General features: G+C 38.1%; 2 protein-coding genes and 1 long non-coding RNA gene across 4 annotated transcripts in view; 1 reads left to right on the top strand and 2 right to left on the bottom strand.

Moving 5' to 3' along the window:
- Nucleotides 1-2,689, bottom strand: part of LOC143030684 (uncharacterized) — a 2,971-nt gene extending 282 nt beyond the window's left edge. Inside the window, exon 1 of the mRNA XM_076193865.1 lies at nt 2,417-2,689. Coding sequence (XP_076049980.1) covers nt 2,417-2,674 — 258 coding nt within the window. The 5' untranslated portion in view covers nt 2,675-2,689. The remainder of the gene's footprint in view (nt 1-2,416) is intronic.
- Nucleotides 1-25,000, top strand: part of LOC143031428 (uncharacterized) — a 224,804-nt gene that overhangs the window by 103,005 nt on the left and 96,799 nt on the right. The window lies entirely within an intron of this gene.
- Nucleotides 3,240-9,378, bottom strand: LOC143030683 (uncharacterized). Its single transcript, XM_076193864.1, has 3 exons — nt 8,749-9,378; nt 3,842-3,997; nt 3,240-3,677 (listed from the first exon to the last, which is right to left on the bottom strand). The coding sequence occupies exons 1-3, from the start codon at nt 9,373-9,375 to the stop codon at nt 3,255-3,257; spliced, it is 1,206 nt and encodes a 401-aa protein (XP_076049979.1). The 5' UTR covers nt 9,376-9,378; the 3' UTR covers nt 3,240-3,254.

Here is a 25,000-nt window from a genome sequence, read left to right as displayed (position 1 = left end):
AATAATAATGATAATAATAGTAATAGTAATAACAATAATGATAACAATGATAAAATAATAATAATAATAACTACAATAATAACTAATAAAAACTATAATGATAATAATTATAAAAATAATCATAGCAATGAAAATGATTAATCATAGAAATGAGAATAATAATGAAAATTAAAATAACTAATAATGAAAATTGAAATAATAAGGAAAATCTAAATAATCAATACAGAAAATGAAAATAATTGATAATGAAAATGAAAATAACAATGAAAATTAGAATGGTTAATGAAAACGAAAATAGTGAAAAAGAAAATAATAATGAAGATAACTAATAATGAGAATGAACATAATGATAAAAATAGTAATGAAAATAGAAATAAATAATAATGATTATGAAAATAATAATAAAAATGAAAATAACTAATAATGTAAATGTTTAATAATGAAAATCAAAATAATAATAAAAATGAAAATAATTAATAATAGAAATTATAATTTATATACTTATAAAAGTCTGATAATCTTGTTTGGCATCACGCTTGCTTGCTTGAAATCGTCACACAGCCAATCAGAAGAAGCGATATTACGTCACGACTGAGGACCAGCCAATCAGAAAAAGATATATGACGTCACGACTGAGGACCACCCAATCAGAAGAATAGATCAGAAGAAGAGATATGACATCACAACTGAGGACTAGCCAATCAGAAGAGACATGACGTCATGACATCAGCTCTGTGGGTCCTATAGAATCCCAGCTCTGAGCGGGTGACGTCACGACTACTAATTTTCCAATTTGCCAAATTTTTAATTTCCACTTTTCCGATTACATATTTTCTGACCATTGATATTTAAATTTTTCATAGTTATTATTTAAAAGTATAGCCAACTCTTGAATTAGCATTTATGAGGCATAATGAGTATATTAGAATATTACGTACAGTTCCAAGCAATGACGACATGACGTCACAATCTTCTGCATTTCAAGTCACTGCCTTCGTCTACTGAATAGAGGTAAGAGCTCTAAATTATATTCAGTTTGATGTAGAAACTTATTTTCTGTGATTTATACTATACGGTGATAGTGACATAGTATATCTATCATAAAGTTTATATTTATAAACGTTGTTACTCGCTCAAGTCCCATGGGACTCCCTGAATGATAATGATAATGAGTGGGAGTGGGAGTGGGGTGACGAGACGTGACATAACATAAGCATAATTAATTAATTAAGGAGGCTCTCCTTATTTAATTTCTTGAGAACGCCTGTATCCAGTTTACTTTCCTTCGAGAGAGCACGAGGACCGCACACAACTGGTAAGTCTTAAGCTAATAGTAACCTGCTTTAAAAAGAGGAGCCATTTAAGATTTTATTTGACCCAACGGGTCACGGGTGGTCTAGTAACTAATAAAAAATTAAAATTATAATAAAAACTAAAAAAACAATATAAATTAAAATAATAATAACAATAATAATCAATAATAACGTAAATAATGAACACTAAAAATAAAAAAAATAATAAGAATAATGATAATGATTAATAGTAAAAAATAAAAAGATGATAATATTGATAAAAATAATGATAATAATAATAACAATAAAAACAATTATAGTAGTAATGATAAAAATAATATTGATAATAATATGTATATAAACACATACACAGTAATACGGACCACTCTGAGGAAATGGAAATCGGTCATGCTTTGACGGAAATGCAGCCCAGACTAGGCACCTTTAGCTCCCCGTTCTTATTATTATTATTTTCACCACCACTCCATCATCATCATCATTATCTTTATTATTGTTATCATTATTGTTGTCATTAGTATTATTACTAGTATTATCATTGGAAATGATTACATAGCCGGTAACGCCCAGCCCCTGGGGCTATTCAGGTAGTTACGAGTCAAATAACCTATATATATGGCAGCGTGTGGATATTTAGCCGATAAGAATCCTCGATGGTGCAGATAGAGGCTGCATTCAAATTATGTTTACGTTCGAATGTTTTTAAAGAATCTGTGCAACAGTATTTACACCTATTTACTTAATTAATCTTCGGGAAATTGTGGCCATCTATGTCCCGGGCCAATTCCTTTAGTGTATTAGATGCATTTTTTTTTTTTTTTTTTTTTATCTTTAGAAAATGTTTAAATTATTCATATCTAAGCCACTTTTTGGTCTCAAAACCCTAATTAGTTTCACATTTCATCCAAGTTTCAGTGTATTATTACCTATTATCATTAATACTATTATTACTGCATCATTATTGTTATTATTATTATCATCATCATCATCATTATTATCAATATTATTATTGTTGTTGTTACGAAATAGATCTGAATTTTCTATTATCATTATTCTACTTTATTTATTCATTTATTAATCTATTCACTTATTTTGTTTTAACTTACCTGTGTCGGACCTTCAACAATGGTGAGGCGATGGGCATCTCTCGGCTGAATATCACACTGATCCCTCCATGGTCCCAACTCCCCCGTCGTCGGTTCCCAAGCTTGGGTCTCCACACGCCCAGTTCCGGCGTGACAATGAATCCCGAACACTAGACGGTCAGCGTCATCTCTAAAGTAGAACCAGAAGCCTCCTACAAGAGACCTGAAACGAGGAAAGCATGAGAGGATGTGCGACATTGGAGAGATCTGTGACGTCATGTCGCGTACAAGGTCATCCCAGTAACTGGGCTACTTCTCCTCCCACATCCTCCCTCCTCCTCCTCCTCCCTCCAACCTCCTCCATTCGAACAACAAGAAGGTGACCTCGCTTACAGAAATCTAGACTTGTCTACGAGCATTTCAACACTGACTATGTCTAATGTTCGTCTAGGTTTACAATATCTTGGTAGTGCATCATTCAGCTTTGCTATATTATATTATGACAGAAAACCAATTTGATATTTGGAGATTTGAAAAATAGAATATTGTAACAGAAGTCGTTTTCACTCGAACGAACGAACTCCCAATTGCCGGCGTTGGCAGTCAAGCCCGTGGAAGCCCAGTGTGATGACACTCTAAAGAAGCCCCTTTTTCTCAATATTTTCTCATGTTATATCATATGGAACATTCAGGCTATACCACACTGCTGTGCGAGTTATTGAATTATTTTGGATGTAGGGAAAAGGGGAAGGGAAGGTTACTTAGGAAAACAATGGTGTGATTAAACATAGATATGGATAAAAAAAAACATGTAGTCGAAGAATTGAACCGAGTGAGACGACATTCACAAGCTGACAAATTATGTTTTATTTGAATTTATTGTTTCTGGCCCTCCTTGAAAAGAGAACAACGTGGATGCTCGTGCGGAGCTGTCGACTGGGAGACAGTTACGATCTATAATAACGACAATATGAGCAACAACAACGTACCCCTCATATCCTGTGCCTTGGACCTTTACGTGCGTCGTGTAATAGGCCTTGTGATCCTGTGGTAGGGCAAACCAGACATCCCCCCAAGAAGGCAGCACCGCTAAGGCAGTCTCAACAACAACACTCGATTCATCAGCTGCTGCTTCTTTGGATGTTTTATTTCCCGCTCTCTTTTCTCCGTTTTCTTTTTCTCCTCCAACGGCGCCAGAACTGTTGTTCGCCTCACCCAGCTGATGCGAAAGAGTTTCCGCTGATGGTTCGGACGCCCCCAGCGTCGACACGGGACCCTGCATCTGTCATAGGGACACAGTAAATAAGTAACCGAGAAGAAGAGAGAGGAAAATTGGTGGGGGGGGGGTCAACATTATTTCAATTGGACACCTGGAGACTGGGAATGTTGCCTCATTCTTTCGTAAACCTGTGACAGGTCAAAACGGACCTTCCAACTAAAACAAACCTTCTTGTTAGAACTCGTATTCCCCGCTCTCTTTTCTCCCTTTTCCTTTCCTTCTCCAGAACTGGCGCCAGAACTGCTGTTTGCCTCACCCAGCAGTCGCCGAAGAGTTTCCGCTGATGATTGGAACGCTCCTAGTGTCGACATGGGACCCTGCATCTGTCATAGGGATACAACATAAAAGTAGATCAAAAGAAAAGGGGGGAAATAGTGTTTAAGGGGTAACATTATTTTTATTGGATACCTGAGGGACTGGGAATATTGCGTCATCCTCTTGTAAACAGTTTCGTCGTCATGAAAATGGGTTTTAGAAGGTCCTAGCACTGCGCGGACAAATACTCAAAAGACAATTGCTCATACCTTTAGCTGAAAAAGCGACAAATGCTCACAAATTATTCTATTTGTTTCTTATTGTGAATAACATACACATCAATCTTTAAAGAAACTGATCATTCAACAAATATTCATTCATTTCCCAATACTTGTAGCTTTTTACAGTACCACAACATTATCATATGGATCCAGTTGCACTATCAGTCTTTATTCCAGAGGGGTGCAGTGTCGATATCAGTGCGCAGTCCCTACGAAGAGCTTCAACCGATGTCCAGAATGAAGGGTGATGATGTCCTACTAATGATGGAAATGATGTGTTCCATCCTTCTCAACTCTGTTGTTCGTTCGTGTTTGTCCTTCAAGAGAGGCCTGATGAACGTTCCAGACAGGAACGTCGAAGCGGGCTGGAGTGTGCCCCTCACGCGTAGAGGAGGTAGTGGAGTATCTCGACGGACTCGTGGTGGCTGGACTTGGCGGAAGGTACCCGTAACGTATGTCGCTTCAAAGTAGCAAACTAGGTCCTCCAGGCCTTCGGGTATTCTGTTCTTGAGGTACGACCGCATGCCTTCCTGGTCCTGGCTGGTCTGGGGCTCTAAAGCCGAAGCGCTTCACATCCTCAACCTGTGCGGTTCAGCTCGGTCTGGCTCAAGTTTTGAAGTTTTCTCCACGTTCCCTCCAGTCTTGCGTGGTGACATGAGGTCCTAGTAGGTACTGCTGATACCGACTGAATGGCTGCCAGCTCAAAGTCGGTGACTAAGAGCCTGGGGTCAGGAAAGATTGTCCGACATTTCTTCCATTTTGTCGACCACAACTTGCAGCAGTTCTTGGCCAGCCCGAGCACTCTTTCCAGGGAGGGAGGAAGGCATCGACGCAAGAGGACCTCGTATGACGCAAGTTGTTCAAAGATGCTAGGACTGATGGAGCAATTGCCGTCCATTCACCAGGTGTCAGCTTGTGCGACATGTCGCAGTTGCTCCTCGGATGCATAGACCACAACGCGTTGTCGTTCTTCTGGACCTGAGTCATGGATGAGGAAGGGCCTCGGAGCTGCTCCACCAGTTTGTGTCCAGTCCTCTGTGATGACTAGGTCCCGAAGTGATGCAGGGTCCTCAGGAAGACACCCACGCCGTTGTCGTTGAAGATCTCTCATGACAATGTTGGCACGGACCTCCTCAGTGGCTTGTAGCAGAGCTTGAGTCAGAAGTTGGTTTGGACGACTAACTGATTGCTTTGCTTGTGTCTTCATTATAGTTCTTAGTTTGGTGACTTGTATCCCAGTCCTAGTTGATGTTCGATCTTGGGTTTTCATAGTCGTCATCAGTAGTGAGACCTCCCTTAACTATGAATTATGACATTCTTATATATAGCCAAAATAGTTGTTTACCCTATACAGGAACTGGGAAAGGTACTCAACATACAGCAAATAGTGAACTGCTCTACTAACTATGATCCTTTGAAAATAACAATGGGAACAAATATCTGAGAATTACAAAAAAAAAAAAAGTGTGAGCATTTGTCTCTTTTTCAACTAAGGATGTGAGCAATTGTCTTGTGAGTATATACCCAGTGAGCATTTGTGGCTAATGTAATTTAACACAAGTGAATGCAAGGTTATGCACATAGGTAAACATAACAGTAAGTACAATTACAAGTTATTTGGAAATTCGTTGACAAAAGTGGATAGTGAAAAGGATATTGGCATGATTATCAGTACATATACCATACATACATATACCAAAGGCTTTTTCCCCCTTACACGGGAGGTAGCCAAAAGACGAGGCATAGAAACCACTCCCTCCCATTCCATCCCCTATATACTCCACTCCCCTCTACTCTCTTCCCTCCCCCTTATCTTGGCCCCTCCTGGATGACGGGTCATCCCTGCATCTTGTCCACTGCCCTGGGTCAGAAGTAGTGTCGCAAGACAAAGCACACCCCCTCATACATCACAGCATCATCCACACACAGCCATTCTTCACTCACCCCCTATCTTCAGTCCTCTCCCGTCCTTCCTCAACAGACATTCCCCTTTTTCCCAATGCCCTTTTTACCCCATCCATCCATCTCATCCTAGGACGTCCCCTCATGTTCACTCCTTTCACCTCTGCCTTCCACACCTCCTTTACTAGTCTTTCTTCACTCATTCTTTCCATGTGTCCAAACCATCCCAATACTCTTTCATCAACCCTATCTCCCAACTCCCTTTCCACCCCCGTTCTCCTCACCTCCATTTCTCACTCTATCTAGCCTAGGAACCCCTATCATACTTCTCAGGCATTTCATCTCAAACACATCCAAACTTCTCCTCTCTTCCTCTCTTATGGTCCATGTTTCTGCCCCATACAGTGCTGTCGGCACAATCACTACTTCATACAATATCCTATTGGCATCCATTCCCAAATGTCTATTTTTCATTATACTTTTTAATCCCCCAAGGCATTTATTCGCTTCTCTCAATCTACATTCTACCTTCACCCCCACTCCTCCCTTTCCTGCCATATTCGCACCCAAGTATCTAAAACTATCCGCTTCCTCCAGTCTCTCTCCCTTAATACTCACTTCCAGCCTGCAACCGCTCTCTCCCCTTGTGCATCTCATCACCTTACTTTTATCCACCTTCAACTTCCTTCCTTTCACACACCTTCTCAAACTCTGTCACTAACTTCCTCAATCCCTCCTCTGGTACTGCTACATGCGTTGTGTCCGTCAGTAAACAACAGCTGGCTTATCTCCCCACTTTTCTCCATTTTCTTTAACCATCTCCAATCTCCGACCCACCACCCTTGCATTCACCTCTCGCACCACCCCATCCATGTAAAGATTGAACAGCCAGGGGGACATAACACATCCCTGACGAAGTCCCACCTTTACCTCAAACCACTCACTCTCTCCACTTCTAATCCTAACATAAAATCTACTACTCTCGTAAAAACTCTTGACTGCTCAAATCATCTAAGCAGTGTATTTCAGCCTCTGAAATACACTGCAGACTCATTGGATTGGACTCATTGAGCGATCTTTTGACTTCAAAAGTCTAGCTCTCATTAACAAGCTCTATAAATCGTTAGTTTGTCCACATTTGGAATATGCTGTTTCCGTATGCTCACCGAATCTTAATAAAGACACTGGCAGATTGGAAAAAGTACAAGGGCGAGCCACAAAAATGATTCTAAATATCAAACTAAATCATACGAAAATCAACTAAAACATATGAATCTGTTTTCCCTAAAAAAGCGTAGACTCTGAGGTGAATTGATATAGGTCTTTAAGATTCTAAAGGGAATTAATAACATCAATAGTGATAAAATTTTCACACTGAATGAGAATCAGACTAAAAATAATGGTCTCAAATTGTCAGGAAATAGATTTAATTTGGAAGTGGGTAGAAACAACTTTGCTAACCTTGTAGTTAATGAATGGAATAAACTTCTTGTAGAGGCAGTGCAATGTAGTTCAGTTCGAAGATTTAAGATTCGTTTAAATAAGCACTTAGGCAAGATTCTGTAATGACTGCCATTTATTTTGTATTATTTGTTTGTTATTATTTGTCTGTTTTTATAATTATTTGATTGATTTTCATGTATTATTATTTATCCGTCACTTTATTATTATTTACTATTTACTTGTTTGTTTATTTTTAATTATACCTATGCATTTATCTATTTTAATGTCATTTATATTATTATCATTTTTTATTTATCATTATACATATATATATATATATATATATATATATATATATATGTATATATGTATGTATATTTATATACATATATACACACACACATATATATATATATATATATATATATACATATACATAATATATAATATATAATATATATATTGCATCCGACCTAGTTATGGACCAAAAGGTCTCCTGTTGGCATGTTCCTCCTTTATAATGCTTGTGAGCATTTGCCATGGACTCTCCACGCTAAATTTTTTAGAATTGTTGATTTCTAATCCTCATGTCTCATTCAGATAATCTTTTCGCCCAGTTAAAATGGACAAGCTAAAGTAAAAGGATGTCGACATGACAAACTATAAAAATGCGACACCTTTATCCTCTTTCGTTGCCGCTTGTAGTATTATTTTCCAGACCTTGGTTAATACCTCCAGTTATTACGAGGGTTTCTTATTATTTAGGTCAGGAACTAACAATTTCAGACGGACAATCTTGGATGTATTCTGAAGGTTTGTTTTGACCCTGCCGTGATGTGACTTACCAGGTAGCAGACATTACGTCATATCGCACGTCTTTACTAAACTGAAGCGTTACGTCATCTCGGTGGAATACAATTTGAGATTTATCTAATTTGAGTTAACATGTTTCATTCTATTTGCTCGTATCATTTGGCTGTATGTGAGCTCGTTTCTTTGTTATTTTCTTGAGCATTCGTTATGCACCCAATTCTTCTCGATTACTCTCACCGAGCTTCTCAACCATGTGCACAACAAAACTATTATGTGATAAGTCCTCTTTTACTCCTCGATATTTTCCGTCTGTAGTATTTCATAGCAATTGAAATAAACAAATACTTAAAAAAGACATAGAGCTAGCGAATAGTATTTACCTGCATTTGGAGAGCAACTCGATTTCTATTCAAGCGACGTGACTTCTGCAGGAGCAAATCTTCAACAGCACCGAGGGAGGAAGTTCTCTCCACGACCTTATTCTGTTCCTCATTTTCGCTGATGTGACGCTGGACCATGGAGAGCGTTTGGCTAAGATGACTGCTTAAACTTTGAGCCATTTTCTTAACGTCTTGTATGGCCGCCTCGATACTGACCAAACACTCATAGAAACTTTGTCCGTCAAGGCTGTACTTGGACGAAAGGAGGCTTTTGGCCTGTGAGTGTTCAAGCACCTGGTGCTTCAGGTCCTGGTGGAACGGCCTGCACTCGGGACACATGTCCTGGCGACATTCTGCACACCACAGAGAGAATGCCTGTCCTCCGTGGATGGGGCAATTGCCCGAATGTGGCTCTTCCTCCTCCTCCTCCTCCTTTGTGAGATCTCCGGTGGGAATGTCGTCCACATCTCCTAAGTATTCTTCCTTTCTGCACTGGAAACAGGACACTACACCGCCGTTCAAACTGTGGACTTGACGCAGACAAGGGAGACAAAAGGAGTGGCCACACGACAGCACTCGTGGTCGTCGATCCTCGTCGAATTTGTTAAGGCAACTGGGGCAATCCATCCTGGAAAAGGCGAGAAAAAGAAATATATAAATATATATAAAACATTACCCATGGTATACACATACATCATCAAACAACTACATCATTAATAGACAGACAGACACACACACACACACACACACACACACACATGGGATGGGCGAACTGTGTGTACATGGACCTGGAGAGGGGCTTTGGTAAAGTACCACACAGTCTACTTGTGTGAAATTGGAACACACGTCAGAGAACTGAGAGGAGGGAGGCCAACTACTCCAATGGGTCAAATATCTTTCGAAGGGAAGACCGTAGTCAAGGATAAGATGTCAAGGTGGAGAGGAGTAACGAGGGGAGTTCCACCAGGTTCAGTGATTGGAGCTCCAATAATGTTTCTTGTCGATGTCAATGGTATGATGGAAGGTACAACAAGCTGTGCCAACGTGTTTGCAGGTGACGACGCCAAAAGCATGAGGGGAATAAAAAAAACAAAAAAAAAAACGGCGAGATCTGCACTGCTTTAAAAAGATCTAGGCACTATTTTTTGCATGGAGACAAGAATGAGAAATGAAGTCCAGTATCAAAAAATGCAAAGTACTGGAAATGGGCAGCAGCATCAGTGGCAAAAGACCATCTCTAAAACATTCCTTGGGAAGTGAACCAAAAACAAAAGAGGAAAAATACTTGGGAGTGCTGACGATAAACATATGAGCAGCACTGTGGGAGAGACATACGGATTGCTGCACAAGATCGAACTGGCTTTTCACTATATGGATGAACAGTTGATGGAAAATAAATGAATAAATAAATAAAATCCCTGACATGTCCAAGACTGGGATATGCATCCATTGGTGGTATGGTCCTCACACGTCACTAAAGGGGGTAGATTGCATTGGCAGAGGGGATCTCCGATTAAATATGGCGGGGCTTAAGAAGTCATGGGAACAAATCAAGAAGGACTTTATGTACAGATCATGTTAAGGAATACAAATTTCCATATAGATGGATTAATAATACTTGCAATAATTAAGACGATGATATAGCCCAAAACTGGAACAATACTCGCATCTATATCTAAATATCATAACTGGAAATAATGGATATAAATTAAGTTGGAATTGTACATGAATTTCCATATAAATGCATAAATGCTTGTCCATACATTAGGTGATATACCCCATACTGAAACATTACAATGAATCCAAATCTGAAATATTATAACTGAAAATCAAGGATGTAGAGTAAGTTGGAACTGTACATGAATTTGAGGCTAATTGTGATAAATTGGAGAGTAGAAGATTAGACCCAACAAGTATTGCTCCATCCCTGTATACTACAATTAGGTGAATACAGCCCACATAGCATAAAATACATTAAAAAATTGTATCTGAACAAAATAAGAAAATGGAAGTCATCTACTACAATCGAGTTCGAAAATTATTTATATAGCAACTGCTTTCACAAAATCATCAAGAAGTATATGTATTTACTAATATATATATATATATATATATATATATATATATATACACACATATATATATATATACATATATATATGCACTAAAAACCCACTATTGATTGGATTTAAGAAAAGAAAGGAATTAACGATTTCTGTATATTTCGATCACTTGCTGTGATCCTCTTCAAGCGGAATACATAGATAAGAGTAAACACATTACTTATATACAGAGGAGAGAGGTGGAGTAAGGGAACATGGACATTTCATATCAGGTGGCGTCTAAGTTGCCGCGCGGACTTTGTGGCAAGTCGTCCGCTTTTACAATATAAGGAAGTAATTTATTAACTGCCAAGGTGGTTATATAATCAGGTGACCATTGTCCTTTTGAAATGTTAAATTTTGGGAATTGTTTAATTAAGGAAGATTCAATAATTTTCCTTTTATAACTACATTTTGATTTGAATATTATTTTGGCCTCGTCCCAATTTATGCAGTGATTATTGTTGGCGACGAGTTGAAATACCGCGGAGTTTCTGTCGTGCGTATTTTACTGAATTTTTGTTTTCTTTTATACTTGTTTTTAATTCTATATGCGTTTGTCCCCAATACACTTCATCACAATCCTGAGCAGGGTAATTTGTAATCTCCGAGGTTTGTGTCTTCTGTTGTTCTGTGATGAACGTTTACTACTTTTCTGAATAAACTGTTGGGGTAACTATGAATGATTTTTATGTTGTCTTTTGGTAGGCATTTGGGAAAAATTATTGATAGATTTATTATAAGGAAGTTTTAGGCAATTTTTGTTCCAATTATGATGCTGAGATGGGTGGGAAGTGGATTTATAGTTTATAACTGCTTTTGGCCTTACTTAAGGCGTTGTTTGTAAACCAGTCTGGGTACCCTAATCTTCTTAATTGATTTCGTTATGATTAGAATTTTCTGGGTCCAAATAAGATGGGCTCCATAGTCTTAGTGCCCTTAGAAAAAAGACCCGATGCAACACTATATTTGATATTATCAGGATGGTAACTAAAGAAGTGTACATAGCTCCCAGTGTGCGTTGGTTTTCTGTACACTGTGAAAGAAAGATGGTCCTGATGTCTCATGACTAAGATGTCCAAAAATGGTAAACTATTATCCACTTCCCATTCCACTTTGAATTTAATGTTAGCAGTTAGGAGGTTGAGTTTGTTGAAGAAGTCATTAAAGGAACCCCACTCTTCATCCCAAATCGTGAAGATGTCATCCACATATCTATACCAAAACATTCCGTGGGGTTTTATGTCCTGCAGAAGTACCGTCTCGAAATATTCCATGTATAAGTTTGCTAGCACTGGGGAGAGATTAGATCCCATTGAACAGCCAAATTTTTGCTTGTAATATTTATCATTAAACGAAAAAACATTTGTGCCAGCACATAATTTTGTTTACTGAGATGGGAAGTTGATCCTGATAAAGCTGTAAATTTATTTTCCAGGAACTTCAAAACTTCTGCTACATTGATATTTGTAAATAAAGACACTATGTCTAGGCTTAACAATTTACTCCGTCCCGGAAGATGGTGACTTTTGATCTTATCTATAAAATCTTCTGAATGCTTTATGTGTGATCCAGAAAAACATCCTACGAACGGTGATAAGATGTTCGTGAGCCATTTTGATAACTTACTAGTACAAGAGTTCCTATTACAGATGATGGGTCTAAGGGGGGTGTTTTCCTTATGTATTTTTGGGAGGCCATAAAAATTGGGTAACTGTGGATTAGTGACTAACAAGCTGTTAAAAATATCATTTCCCAAGATATTGCGTGCCTTTTTATTGAAATCTAAGACGGTACTTTTGAGAGTTTTTTTTTCTTTTTGTCAATTTTTCGTATGTTTCAATGTCATTTAAGAGATCAAAAGCTTTCTTTTCGTGATCTGAGTTGTTGAGGATTCCTATTTTCCCACCCTTGTCTGCTCTGGTAATGATAACATCTTTGCGATCTGTGAGATGATCTACTGCCAGCTTGTAACGTTCAGGCAACCCGCAATCATCCTTAAAACAATCCATAATACCTTGCATTAAAATCCCTTTTAAGCACAACAACTCACTATCATAATTGTTGGAGGGCACAAACAGAAACTCCGCGGTATTTCAACACGTCGCCAACAATAATCACTGCATAAATTGGGACGAGGCCAAAATAATTTTCAAATCGAAATGTAGTTATAAAAGGAAAATTATTGAATCTTCCTTAATTAAACAATTCCCAAACTTTAACATTTCAAAAGGACAATGGTCACCTGATTATATAACCACCTTGGCAGTTAATGAATTACTTCCTTATATTGTAAAAGCGGACGACTTGCCACAAAGTCCGCGCGGCAAACTTAGACGCCACCTGATATGAAATGTCCATGTTCCTTTACTTCCACCTCTCTCCTCTGCATATAAGTAATGTGTTTTCTCTTATCTATGTATTCCGCTTGAAGAGGATCACAGCAAGTGATCGAAATATACAGAAATCGTTATTTCCTTTCTTTTCTTAAATCCAATCAATAGTGGGTTTTAAGTGCATTTATTAATGTGTTACGACATTACTGGACAGTAAATATATATATATATATATATATATATATATATATATATATATATATATATGTATATATATATATGTATATATATATATACATATATATATATAGTGTGTGTGTGTGGTGAGTAAAAGGCTGGTAGATGAAGGTAGAAAAGTAGGTAGATAGAGGGATAAGTGGCGAGAATTTCATTTTACGAGTTTAGATGTTTTGAAAACAATAGCCGCGAGGGAGTTGCGGAGTTGAATAATCTCGCTCACCGTCTAAAATTTTGTAAACAAAAGCTAGGTCACAGATATTAACGCTGGTGTGACAATATGTAAACACTAAGCCATTCCGCTTATATATAAAGATTGCTTGTGTAAGCAGTATTGCTTAAGACGGTGTAACAGTCTTTCTGGTTGGAGAAGGGTGGAGTAGGAGAAACATTTTATTGGTACATGGGAGAAAAGTCACGCCTTAAGGGGAGGCAGGCACTTATTTGTAACGGTCGAGATTATTGGATGAATTAAGTAGTGTCGTCGGAACAGAGATGGCTTAGTGAGTGGATTGGGGATCCCAGGCGGGGAGTCCTCTGGTGTGCCTAAAAAAGACAAGTTGTAGAAGATTTAGTGAAAAAAAATAAAGAAAATATCTCAACCGTATAAATACCCTACTAGAAGCACATGCTTAGTGGAGCTTGACTAAGTAGGATGAAGTGAGGCTAAATGGGGCCTACAGAGGAAAATAATGGAAATTGAGTGACTAACTCACATTAAGACAATGATCAAAAGAAAGTGAAAGTGAAAGAAGAAATACAAAACATTATAAGGGAACAGTAAACAGAATTACCCAGAACATTTCATTTAGAGACGCAGGAAACTGAAGTGAAAGTGAAAGGGTCGACATATATATATATATATATATATATATATATATATATGTATATATATATATATATGTATATATATATATATATATAATATATATATATATATATATATATATATATATATATATATATATATATATATATATTATATATGCGTTTAGTAACCACTAGGAAAGTAAATCAACGAAGCAGAGCGCCTTCGAATAATTACATTCAGTGACAGTGCTGAAGATGATTATACGAAAGCGCTCTACTTCGTTAGTTCACTTTTCCTAGTGGTTACTTACGCATTTGTGAACACACGTTCCTAGTGATTTTATTGCATATAAAGGTCAGGGTTCGAATCCCTTGGCAGAGCTTCTAAAATGTTCAATCTTAAACATACACAACTTGTCGGAGGGCTCGCCTAATATGGGAATTGAATGAAAATGATACTACGTCTTCTGTAGCTAGGTGGAGTGTGGTCAGGGACTTGTACAGTGCTTTTGTACCATCGCACGTAGCTCGGTTGCTAGTGTCTTGGCTTCGCGATTATGCACACATAGGTCAGGGTTCGAATCCCTTGGAAGAGCTTCTAAAATGTTTATATATATATATATATATTTATATATATATATATATATAATATGTATGCATGTATGTATGCTGCGACATTGTGATAAGTTGATGAAGGTGGAAAAAGAAAGTGACATGTCTAGTTCCAAGATTTTTAGTTTATTCCTGACCGGTTTCGCTCTGTGCTTCTTCAGAGTAATGTGGCTCTGGGGTGAAGCTGTACATATATATATATATATATATATATATATATATATATATATATATATATACATATAGTATATATATGTATATATATGTGTATATATATATATGTATATATATATACATATACATACACACACACACATATATATATATGTATATGTATACATACATATACTCTCTTGTTGACAGACGAGATTAAATAATATTGCTGTTTCTGCATTGTTTATATTTTTGTTAAGAACTTCAATTTCTCTTGCTAATTTACGCTGTTGAACTGATAGATTGCTGTGTAGCTGTCAGTATGAGGTTGCATCTTTTCTGTCTTCTCTGGAGACCATCTTCAGGCTAATTGTTTTTGTGTGTGTGGTGTGTGTGTGTGTGTGTGTGTGTGTGTGTGTGTGTGTGTGTGTGTGTGTGTGTGTGTGACGTTTTTATATACTATTTTATTTCTGATTGTTTGGGTGGTGTCGTGTGAAGTGATCATCCTGATTGGTTGCTTCGTAGTCATCAGGAATCACTAGGAGAGGTCAGGTCATGTGCGCTTGTGGATGGGAGAATCTGGAGGTCTATGCTGTGTAATGTTCATGGTTGGTTTTAATTCTGCTATGTAAATTGCTTCAATAAATGCTAATTTGCGGGGGGGTCCTCTTTCTTTGTCTATTATTACTGTTCCTTCTTCTAAGTTTTGACGCGTGAGGGAAGTATTATGTTTGGTGTTATAGTGATTCTTTATGGATCCATGTTATAGGTGGCAAGTCAAACGTCTTGTAAGTTTTGTCCTCGTCATTCCAATGTATGTTTAAGACCCACAGTTCTCAACGGTACAATTATGTTGGTAAATGACGTGGTTTTCTTGTAAAGACGATGTCGATTTGGGAGGGCGGTTTCTCAGTAAAAGTTATGACGTCTTTCGGGTCTTGTAGTTATATGGTCAGTGATATTTTGTCTTCTGGGTCAGTGGGCTTGACGTGGTTTTGTAATTATGTCCTTAATGACTTTTTCATCTGTCTTATATTCTGATGACATGTAATTTCTGTAATATGTATTGATGTTTTCTTGTTTTTGTGTGGTGGGTTTGTCGGAATACCAGTTGTTGATAGCTCGTTGTGTTGCTTCGTTAATAAAACTTGTTACTATACCCATTGTTAATAAGAGACTTGGGTAAGTCTTTCCAGTTCAGTGTGTGTATCTTTCCATGTAGAGCTGTGTGAAATGGCGCGTCGTATGTATACGTTGATAGTGGAGTTTTGAATATCGTTGAGGGCATTCACTTTTAACCATTAAGACAGAGGTTTTTGTTGCTAGGTTTTACGTATACTGATGTGGTGTACTTGTTGTTATGACTGGTTACTCAGACATCGAGGAAGGGCAAAACGTCCGTTGTTCGATTCTTCGAACGTAAAAATTAAGGCCGGGAGCTTCTATGAGCTGTTCTCTGAGTTTTTGGAGTTCTTGAATATCTTTGACTCTAACGAAAATGTCATCTACGTAGCGGCAATAAATGGATGGTCGGTTGGTGGCGAGTGTGAGCTTCTCTATGGTTCCCATGAAAATATTTGCTAAAAGGACTCCAAGGGGCTGCCCATGGCGACTCCATCTATTTGTTTGTACATATTTCCGCGTGGACATGTGAAGGGGGCTTCTTTGGTAACAGATTTCTAAAAGAGTGCGTAAGGAAGCTTCTGGAATGTTCAGTGTCGGTGTGCTGTGGCAATGATATATATATATATATATATATATATATATATATATATATATATATATATATATATATTTCAGTACTACTGAAGAGGATTGCAGTTAGCAATCGAAATATATTGTTTCACTTATGCAACTCTTTCTTTCGTCCGACTGTGGTGTTAGTTGTGATACACACACACCACACACACACACACACACACACACACACACATACACACACACACACACACACCACACACACACACAAATATATATATATATATATATATATATATATATATGTGTGTGTGTGTGTGTGTGCGTGTGTGTGTGTGTGTGTGTGTGTGTGTGTGTGTGTGTGTGTGTGTGTGTGTGTGTGTGTGTGTGTGTGTGTGTGTGTGTGTGTGTGTGTTGAGACATCCTGACAGGTTGACATAAGCGGATTAGGAAACACAGGAGTCTTGGTCTTGAGTTTATTCCTGACTAGTTTCGCAGGTGTGCTTCATCAAGGAATGGTGTACAAACAGGCTGTGGGCATTTTATACATAGTTGGGGTGGACCTCACTACCTCCCCGTGTTACCATAGTTGGTGACAAGTGTGAACATTACATATTCATTGTGGCTAATGTAATAATAATAATAAAGTTGAACAAGTAAATATGGAGAGACATACATAGGACTTAACAACAGACTCAGGGAACACAAAGCGGACATTAGACACAAAAGAGAAACAAACGCTCTAGTTATCCACATAGACACAGAGGGACCCCTACCAAACTGGGAGGGATCCGCCATTCTAGCCAAAGGACTACACAAGAAACAACGGAAAATAATTGAATCACTTTACATTGCCAACCACAAAAACACAAACAAGAGAACTGGTGACTTAAAAAGGACAAGATCTACCGCGACACTTGCCCTCCAAGAACGGCTTCCCAGACGGCCCCGACTCTTAGATACCTTTTTCCCACTTCTGCCTACCCTTTCCAGCTGTCTTCCTTTTACTTTGACGTTCCTTCTTGTACCATGCTACCATGCTTTATTTCACATGCTACCAATTCACATATCCTCCATTATTTCTACATTGTTCCTTCACCACTTCAATATTTTCATCATTATTATTCTCTTCGTTTTATCATTATTATTATTCTCTTAATATCATTTATTACTATTTATTTTCAACATTATTATTTTTTATTGTCATTACTATTGTAACGTAATATTAGATATTACGTCATATGTGTAATTATGTTATAGAATTGTGTTTCCTTTGTATTACATAACTATGTTCATATTTCTTGTCTATGTATGTATTGTAACAATGTTTAAGCAGTAACGCCCGTCCACTATATGTAATCTTGCCTACGTGCGGAGAGGTGCGCACTCTTGTAGAACAAACAGACAAGCGAAATCCTGAATAGTTCGGAGCGCACAGATTTGACAGTTACTAAATAAATAGATTGTTCAAGCGAGTCGAGGGTCCTAAAAACTACCCAGGTTGACGTGTTAACTTACCCTCCTCCTCACCCGCACCCTTAACCGGAAGTATCCCGCTTCCGGTCCAATGGTATATAAGCGGTGGTATTCGCTCACTCGTCGTCATATTCCCACATATTGATCTCTTGATAAAAACTAGAAGGTTTAGATTCATGAGACGATTGGTGTGAAGTGATCACCCTTTTTGCCTACATTACGTGACTGATATACATTGCATTACTTTACTTATATTTGTACTTATTACTTATTCTGATGCATGTTCCTGATCTCTTTGTACTTAGATAGTACCATATTGTATACTTATCTTGTGTTTTCTTATTTGAAACGATAATTTCCATATTCTTATAATCATGTAACGGTCCCATTGACCCTATTGCCCATTCTCTTTTGTGTTGATTGCCTGTAAATATTTTCCATTAATAATTTCGTTTACTAGTTTTTATCGCTAGTTTAATATTCCTTTCCTGGAATCTTCTTTGTTACCTTTACTTCTAGTCTTACGAATTATCTAGGCCCTGACCAGATAGTTTCAGTCCTACAGTGACTTCTAGAAGTGAGCTGGTTCTTAAGCACATATCCGTTATACGATAACGTCTCTTCACATACCAGCCGCCCGTAACAAAGTGGCGACCCTTGCCAAGGATATTGGATCAGGTATTTAAACACATTCTTATAGAGATGGATGAATATAAATTTGGTTTCAAGAATTCGTTCAAAATCCCAAGGTAATTTCCTTAAAGAACACCAAACTTAAGACACTTTGATAGAAAATAGATCAAGGCAAGCACTTTGGAGTAGACATTGATACAAGTTTTACGAAAGAAATAAAATACTTCAGGAAACTCGTTGAAAATCTGATTCGAAGGATGATGATCTTATCTCCAGAAGAGGATTAACAGCTACTACAAATTCCTTCAAGATAGGTTTAGAAATAGAGGCACGACGATAACCGAACTATAAGATTAAGGAGATTGAATTTAAAAGGTCCAGGAGAGTTAGATTTTGAGGAGGAAGCTAAATTGAAAACAAATGCAAATTGAGGCAGAATTTAAATGCTAAAGAGGAGGGAAAACTAAACTGAAACAAATCGCAAATTGAGGCAGAATTTAGAGCTATGAGAAGAGGAAGACTAAAGTGAAACAAATCAGAAAGAGAGAACGAAACTAAAGTCAAATTGGCAGAGTTAGAATTAAAGAAGGCAGAAGTAGAAGCTAGGATTGTTGCTAGACAACCCGTAGTTTCAGGAAGGTCATATAGATATTTCCAAGGTATGTAAAACTCTACTACCCCAATTTTCAGAGGTGAGAGCCAGAAATTTTCTTTTCTTTCAAGTGGGAAAAAATGGCGCAATAGTTAACAAATCCCTAAAGAAAAATTTGGCCGATTTAATCATTCACTATCACATATTTAAGGTGGTAAGGCTCAGCAAAATTTATACTTCTCTTTCAGAAGCAGAAAGCGAGTCATGATAATATGAAAGCTTGGTATTTTAAAAGCTTATGAACTAATACCAGAGGGGCCTATAGGACAGAAATTCCGTAATTAATAGGTAAGACACCTCAGTATAACATACGTAGAAAATATGCGGCTCAACAAGAGAGGTTATTCAATAGGTGGTGTTTGGTCTAGTGAAACGGACAACCGTTAGATAGACGTTAAACAGTTGATTTTATTGGAGCAGTTTTAAGAATACCTTAGAGACAGATCTTAGGATTTTTATAGATGATCATGTTTCCCGAAGAAACTTTAACTAAAGCTGCTGTATTGGCTGATGAGTTCACACTATAAATCATAAACCTAAGTCAAGACAAATGGAATCCCGAAAAGTCAGTCATATATTCCAGATTTCAACAAAAGTACTCTGATCCTTAGGTACCCCACAAAGAATCCGCCTTTGAAAATCAGTCTCGGCCCATCACATATTCAGTTACAGGTATGATTTCAATCAATATCCTCCCAAAAACCAACATTGGCATAAGAATGGAAAGGTTTAAGGACTAATTCCCCCTGTAACTTGTTTCATATTGTAAACAGGTTGGCCATCACATTTCTAATTGCAAGGGAAAGAGACTGACACACCTCATTCTCCAATAAGACCACCAACTCTTGTTAAGTAATATAAAATCAGATGATTCAAAATCCTCTATTCAGGATAAACTACCAAAGAAGGCCGGTATTCGTCACGTAATGTAGAACCCCCCTCCTCAGAGAACCATGATCCTTGTTTCAAACCAGTATGGTATTCTTCAGGAACTATATCTCATAGTAAGTAGTTCACAACAATATCCTATGTTTCCATACTCCGAGACACAGGAGTCAAAAGCAAAGTCTGATTTTTTAAATTCTAGGTCTTGCATGAATCTGGGTGAAGAGTCATATACAGGTTATGATATATTTGATAAGAAGGAGTTGGCAGTGAATTTGTAAAATTGTCCATTACATAAATGTTTTACTTGCGGTGCTGATTTAACAACCGGAATGGTTAAAGTAGCAGTAGTAGTGACTTGGCTCTTCCCATAAGTAGGAATATCCTTATTGTTGGCCAAATGACATTCGCTGGAAGCAAAGTCATTTCTCCCCCTTAATAACAAAATAACCCTAAAGACCTCAGTAGAACCATCAGATAACTTACAGTGTTTCCGTTTCCCGCTTGTGCTGTAACCAGATCCTCAGTACAAGAAATTCTGAAGAGGAGACCTATAATTTAGAATCCCTATTCTCCCAAACTGACCACTTCTTCTTCTTCACCAGTTTTTCTCTAGTTCTAGAGCAGAATTAATCAAAGAAACAGAAGTCAGATTCCTTCTCTTTAAAAATTTGTACGAGAATTGTTTTCATCTCCAGAAGAAGGTTGGAAAATATGTCCACGAGGTTTCTATATAGAAAACGGAGTCCTAATGCGAAAATGGGAGAGCATCCACCGCAACCGCTGACCAGCCATGGCAAGTAAGGTAATCAAATAGTCCTCACCTCATTGGTTTCAGGAATAATGTTCTAAAAAGTTAGGCTCATGATACTCCCCTTAAGCAGGTCACTTAGGGTTAAGAAAGACCTGTGTTACAACATAACCCAACATTTCCATTGGCCCACGGTTGTCAAAGATGTTTGCCCAATATTGTAAACACATGTCATAACATGTCAACTTGTAGGTAAAGCCCAACCAGAAAGCTTTGTATAGAAAGCTCACCACTCCATCCCATTCCTGTAATGGAAGAGCCATTTAAAAAAGTTCTTAATTGGACTGTGTAGGACCTTTACCTCCTTTCAAGTTAATAAGGAAATCAGTACATTCTCACAATCATGTGTATGAGCACATCGTTTTCCAGACGCAATTCCTTTGAAAAAATATCTAAAGCTCAAAACATAATCAGAGAAATGTTGAAATATTTTCACCTATGGTAGGATTTCCTACGAACATTCAAAGTGATCAAGGAATAGTAATTTTCTTTCCAACAAGTTTAGAGAAACTCTTGGTAACACTAGGTATTAAACCATGTAACTTCCTCCGCCTATCATCCTCAATCACAAAGGTGCTCTAGAGCGCTTTCACCAAACGCTCAAGACAATGTTAAGGAATCTTCTGTGCTGAGGAAAACACTCGAATGATTGGGAAGACGGACTTCCCTCTTTTTGTTGTTCGCCCACCCGAACAACAATTTCAAGAGAAGCCTTGGATTCAGTCCCGTCAGAATTAGTCTTCGGTGCATGAAGTCCGGTGGATCCCCCCTAAAGATACTTCAATGCACCAATGGAGTTGACAGAAGAACCGACCTGTTCCTTCTTTGGAAATACGTGTCCCAGGTCACCGAGAAGTTGTTAGATGCTTGGAAAGTTTGGCAAGAGATAGAACTTGGGGGCGAATGCTCAACGAGAAATGAAATGGTCGGTTATGATAAAAATTCTAAAACTTAGAACTTTCTCCTCCAGGAGATCAAGTGTTTACTTTATCTTCCCATACCAGGAGATCCATTTTTGCAGGCTAAATACAAAGGACCCTATGAAAGTCTTGTCCCAGAGCCAGTGATCTCAACTACATAATCAAAACTCCAGACAGAAGAAAGAGTTCCCGTCTCTGTCACATAAATACCCTTCTTAAAAACCTTATCATTCCAGAGATCTCAATTCCAGCTATGCAGCTCTACCACACAATAGACTCCGAAGAGCCTCCTGATAACCTGCCTAATCCACCTGAGATTCCCTTGGAAAACTCTCAGATACTACAAAAATCTTCAGATAAAAAGTAGAGAACACTTATCTGAGAAACAACGGTAAATGGGACATTCCTTCTCCTCTTAAAGAAGTTTTCCAAAAATTATTTCTAGAATTCCCCAAGATTCACTTCTTTGATAGAACATGAAATAATTCTAGGACTCGCCAGAGGGGCTATCAAACAAGCCCCCTTATTAGAGTCAATCCCAAAAAAAAGGAAGGAGTCCATAAAAGCAGAAATAAACATTCTGCATCAACAGGGAATAATTGAACCCTCCAGTAGTCCTTGGGCATCTCCTTGCATTTCTTGTCCCCCCTAAATCTGACAATTCTTATCGCCTGTTGCATTGACTACAGGAAAACTCAATGCCCATACTAACAGTGGCCGATGCTTTTTCTCTATCCCAAGGATAGATGATATCATAGACAGTCTAGGAACTGCCAAGTATGTATCTCAAGTTGGATATGTTAAGGGGATACTATCAAATCCCTTGTACAAACCACTCGCTCAAGAGAAGTTACCGCATTTCATTACGGAAGAGGGATCTGTTCCAATTCAGAGCAATGCCATTTGGTCACGCTTATAAAATGCCATCCCTTTTGTCCTACTTACCAAAGAATGATAAGTAATCTTGTTGCAGGATTGCCAGGGAGTAAAAACTTATCTTAGATGATGTGATAATAATTTAGTCACGGTCTTGGACAGAAACCACATTGAACACCTAAATAAATTTCTTTTATAGAGCAGAAACCAAGCAAACCATAACCATCAATTTGTCCCAAATGTTGATTTCGGACATACACAGTGTCCCCTATTTGGGATTTAAAGTTGGAAAATTCCACCAAGTGTTTCCAATAGACGAGCCAAGATAAAAGCCATCCAATGATGTACATACAACACCCACTAATCGTAGAGGTGGTACGGTCGATTCCTCGGAGAAAATGAGTGGCTATTATCGCCGTTTTTTGTCCAAATTTTTTTCAGAGTGTAGCAGAACCACCTTGACTGACCCTGTTGAGACAAAGACCACGACATTTCTGTGAGTGGGGGAGGGGACACCTACCGGTGAGACGGCCTTCAAAACCTGAAGTCCCTTCTCCACTAACGCACCAGTTCTAAGTGGCACCCCGATTTCCAACGACCCTTTCTTCTGCAAGAGTCGAACGGCCAGCGACGACCGGTATCGGTGCCGCCCTCTTGCAAGAACACAATGAAGTGCTATCACGCTATCGCCCTACGTACCAGCAAGAAGGCGCTGTCCCCTGCGCAGAAGAACTAACTCAACAATTGAGAAGGAGACGCTCGCTTTGGTCCAGGTAGCCACTTAATCTCACTTCGAAGTCTACCTGGGTTCTCTCAACTACCATTCAAGTATATTCGGATCACAACCCCTTAAAGTTCCTACAGAACTATGAAAACACACAAGAATCCGGAGACTTACACGTTGGAGTTTATTTCTCCAACCCATTTAATCTAACAATTACATCATAATAAAAGTGGCTGAGCGTCTTATAAATGTTTTTGCCGAACGAATCCTTTCTAGAACCTAGCTTTTCAACAAAATAGAGAAAACGTCTTTCCCAAACGGTGGAGGTTGTAACGTAATAATCAGAATATTACGTCATATGTGTAATTTATGTTAATAGGAATTGAGTTCCTTTGTATTACACTACACTTATGTTCATATTTCTTTGTCTATGTTATGTATTGTAAAACAGATGTTAAGCAGTAACGCCCTGTCCCACTGATATGTAATCTTGCCTACGTGCGGAGAGAGTGCGCACATCTTGTAGAACAAACAGAACAAGTGAAAATCCTGAATAGTTCGGAGCGCACAGATTTGACAGTTAATACTAAATAAATAGAATTGTTCAAGCGAGTCTAGGGTCCTAAAACTACCCAGGTTGACGTGTTAACTTAACCCTCCTCCTCACTACCGAACCGCACCATCAACCCGGAATGTATCCCAGCTTCCGGTCGCATATGGTATATAAGCGGTGGTGAATTCGCTCACTTCCCACATCTGTCGTCAAATTCCCACATATTGAATCTATTGATAAAAAAACTAGGAAGGTTTAGATTCATGAGACGATTGGTGTGAAGTGATCACGCCTTTTTTTCTGCCTACAATTACGTGTCCTGATATACATTGCATTTACTTTACTTATATTTATTACTTATTACTTATTCTGATGCATGTTCCTGATCTCTTTGTACTTAGATAGTACCATATTGTATGTACACTTATCTTGTGTTTCTTAATTTGAACCGATAATTTCCATATTCTTATAATCATTGTAACGGTCCCCATTTGACCCTTACTACTGCCCATTCTCTTTTGGTGTTGATTGCCTGTAAATACTTTTTCCATTTAATAATTTTCGTTTACTAGTTTTATCGCTAGTTTAATATTCCTTTCCTGGAATCTTCTTTGTTACCTTTACTTCTAGTCTTACGAATTATCTAGGCACCTGACCAGATAGTTCAGGTTCCTTCCCCCACCAGTGACTTTCTAGAAGTGAGCTGGTTCTTAAGCACATATCCGTTAGTACGTAGCGTCGTCTTCAAATGACCAGCCGCCCGTAACACTATTA

The sequence above is a fragment of the Oratosquilla oratoria genome, chromosome 12 (assembly GCF_046742065.1).
Source record: "Oratosquilla oratoria isolate Oo_2021 chromosome 12, ASM4674206v1, whole genome shotgun sequence".
NCBI classification, from domain to species: Eukaryota; Metazoa; Arthropoda; class Malacostraca; order Stomatopoda; family Squillidae; genus Oratosquilla; species Oratosquilla oratoria.
The sequence above is the reverse complement of the archived record's forward strand: the minus strand, read 5'-3'. Positions and strand labels throughout refer to the sequence as shown.

Bases quoted from the DNA above. Each gene is read 5' to 3' on its own strand.
- LOC143030683 (XM_076193864.1), bottom strand. From the start codon at position 9,375: ATGGATTGCCCCAGTTGCCTTAACAAATTCGACGAGGATCGACGACCA. The intron at 3,998-8,748 runs GTAAATACTATT...TCCCTATGACAG, and splicing joins GAGTTGCTCTCCAAATGCAG to ATGCAGGGTCCCATGTCGAC. The intron at 3,678-3,841 runs GTTTGTTTTAGT...TCCCTATGACAG, and splicing joins ATACGAGTTCTAACAAGAAG to ATGCAGGGTCCCGTGTCGAC.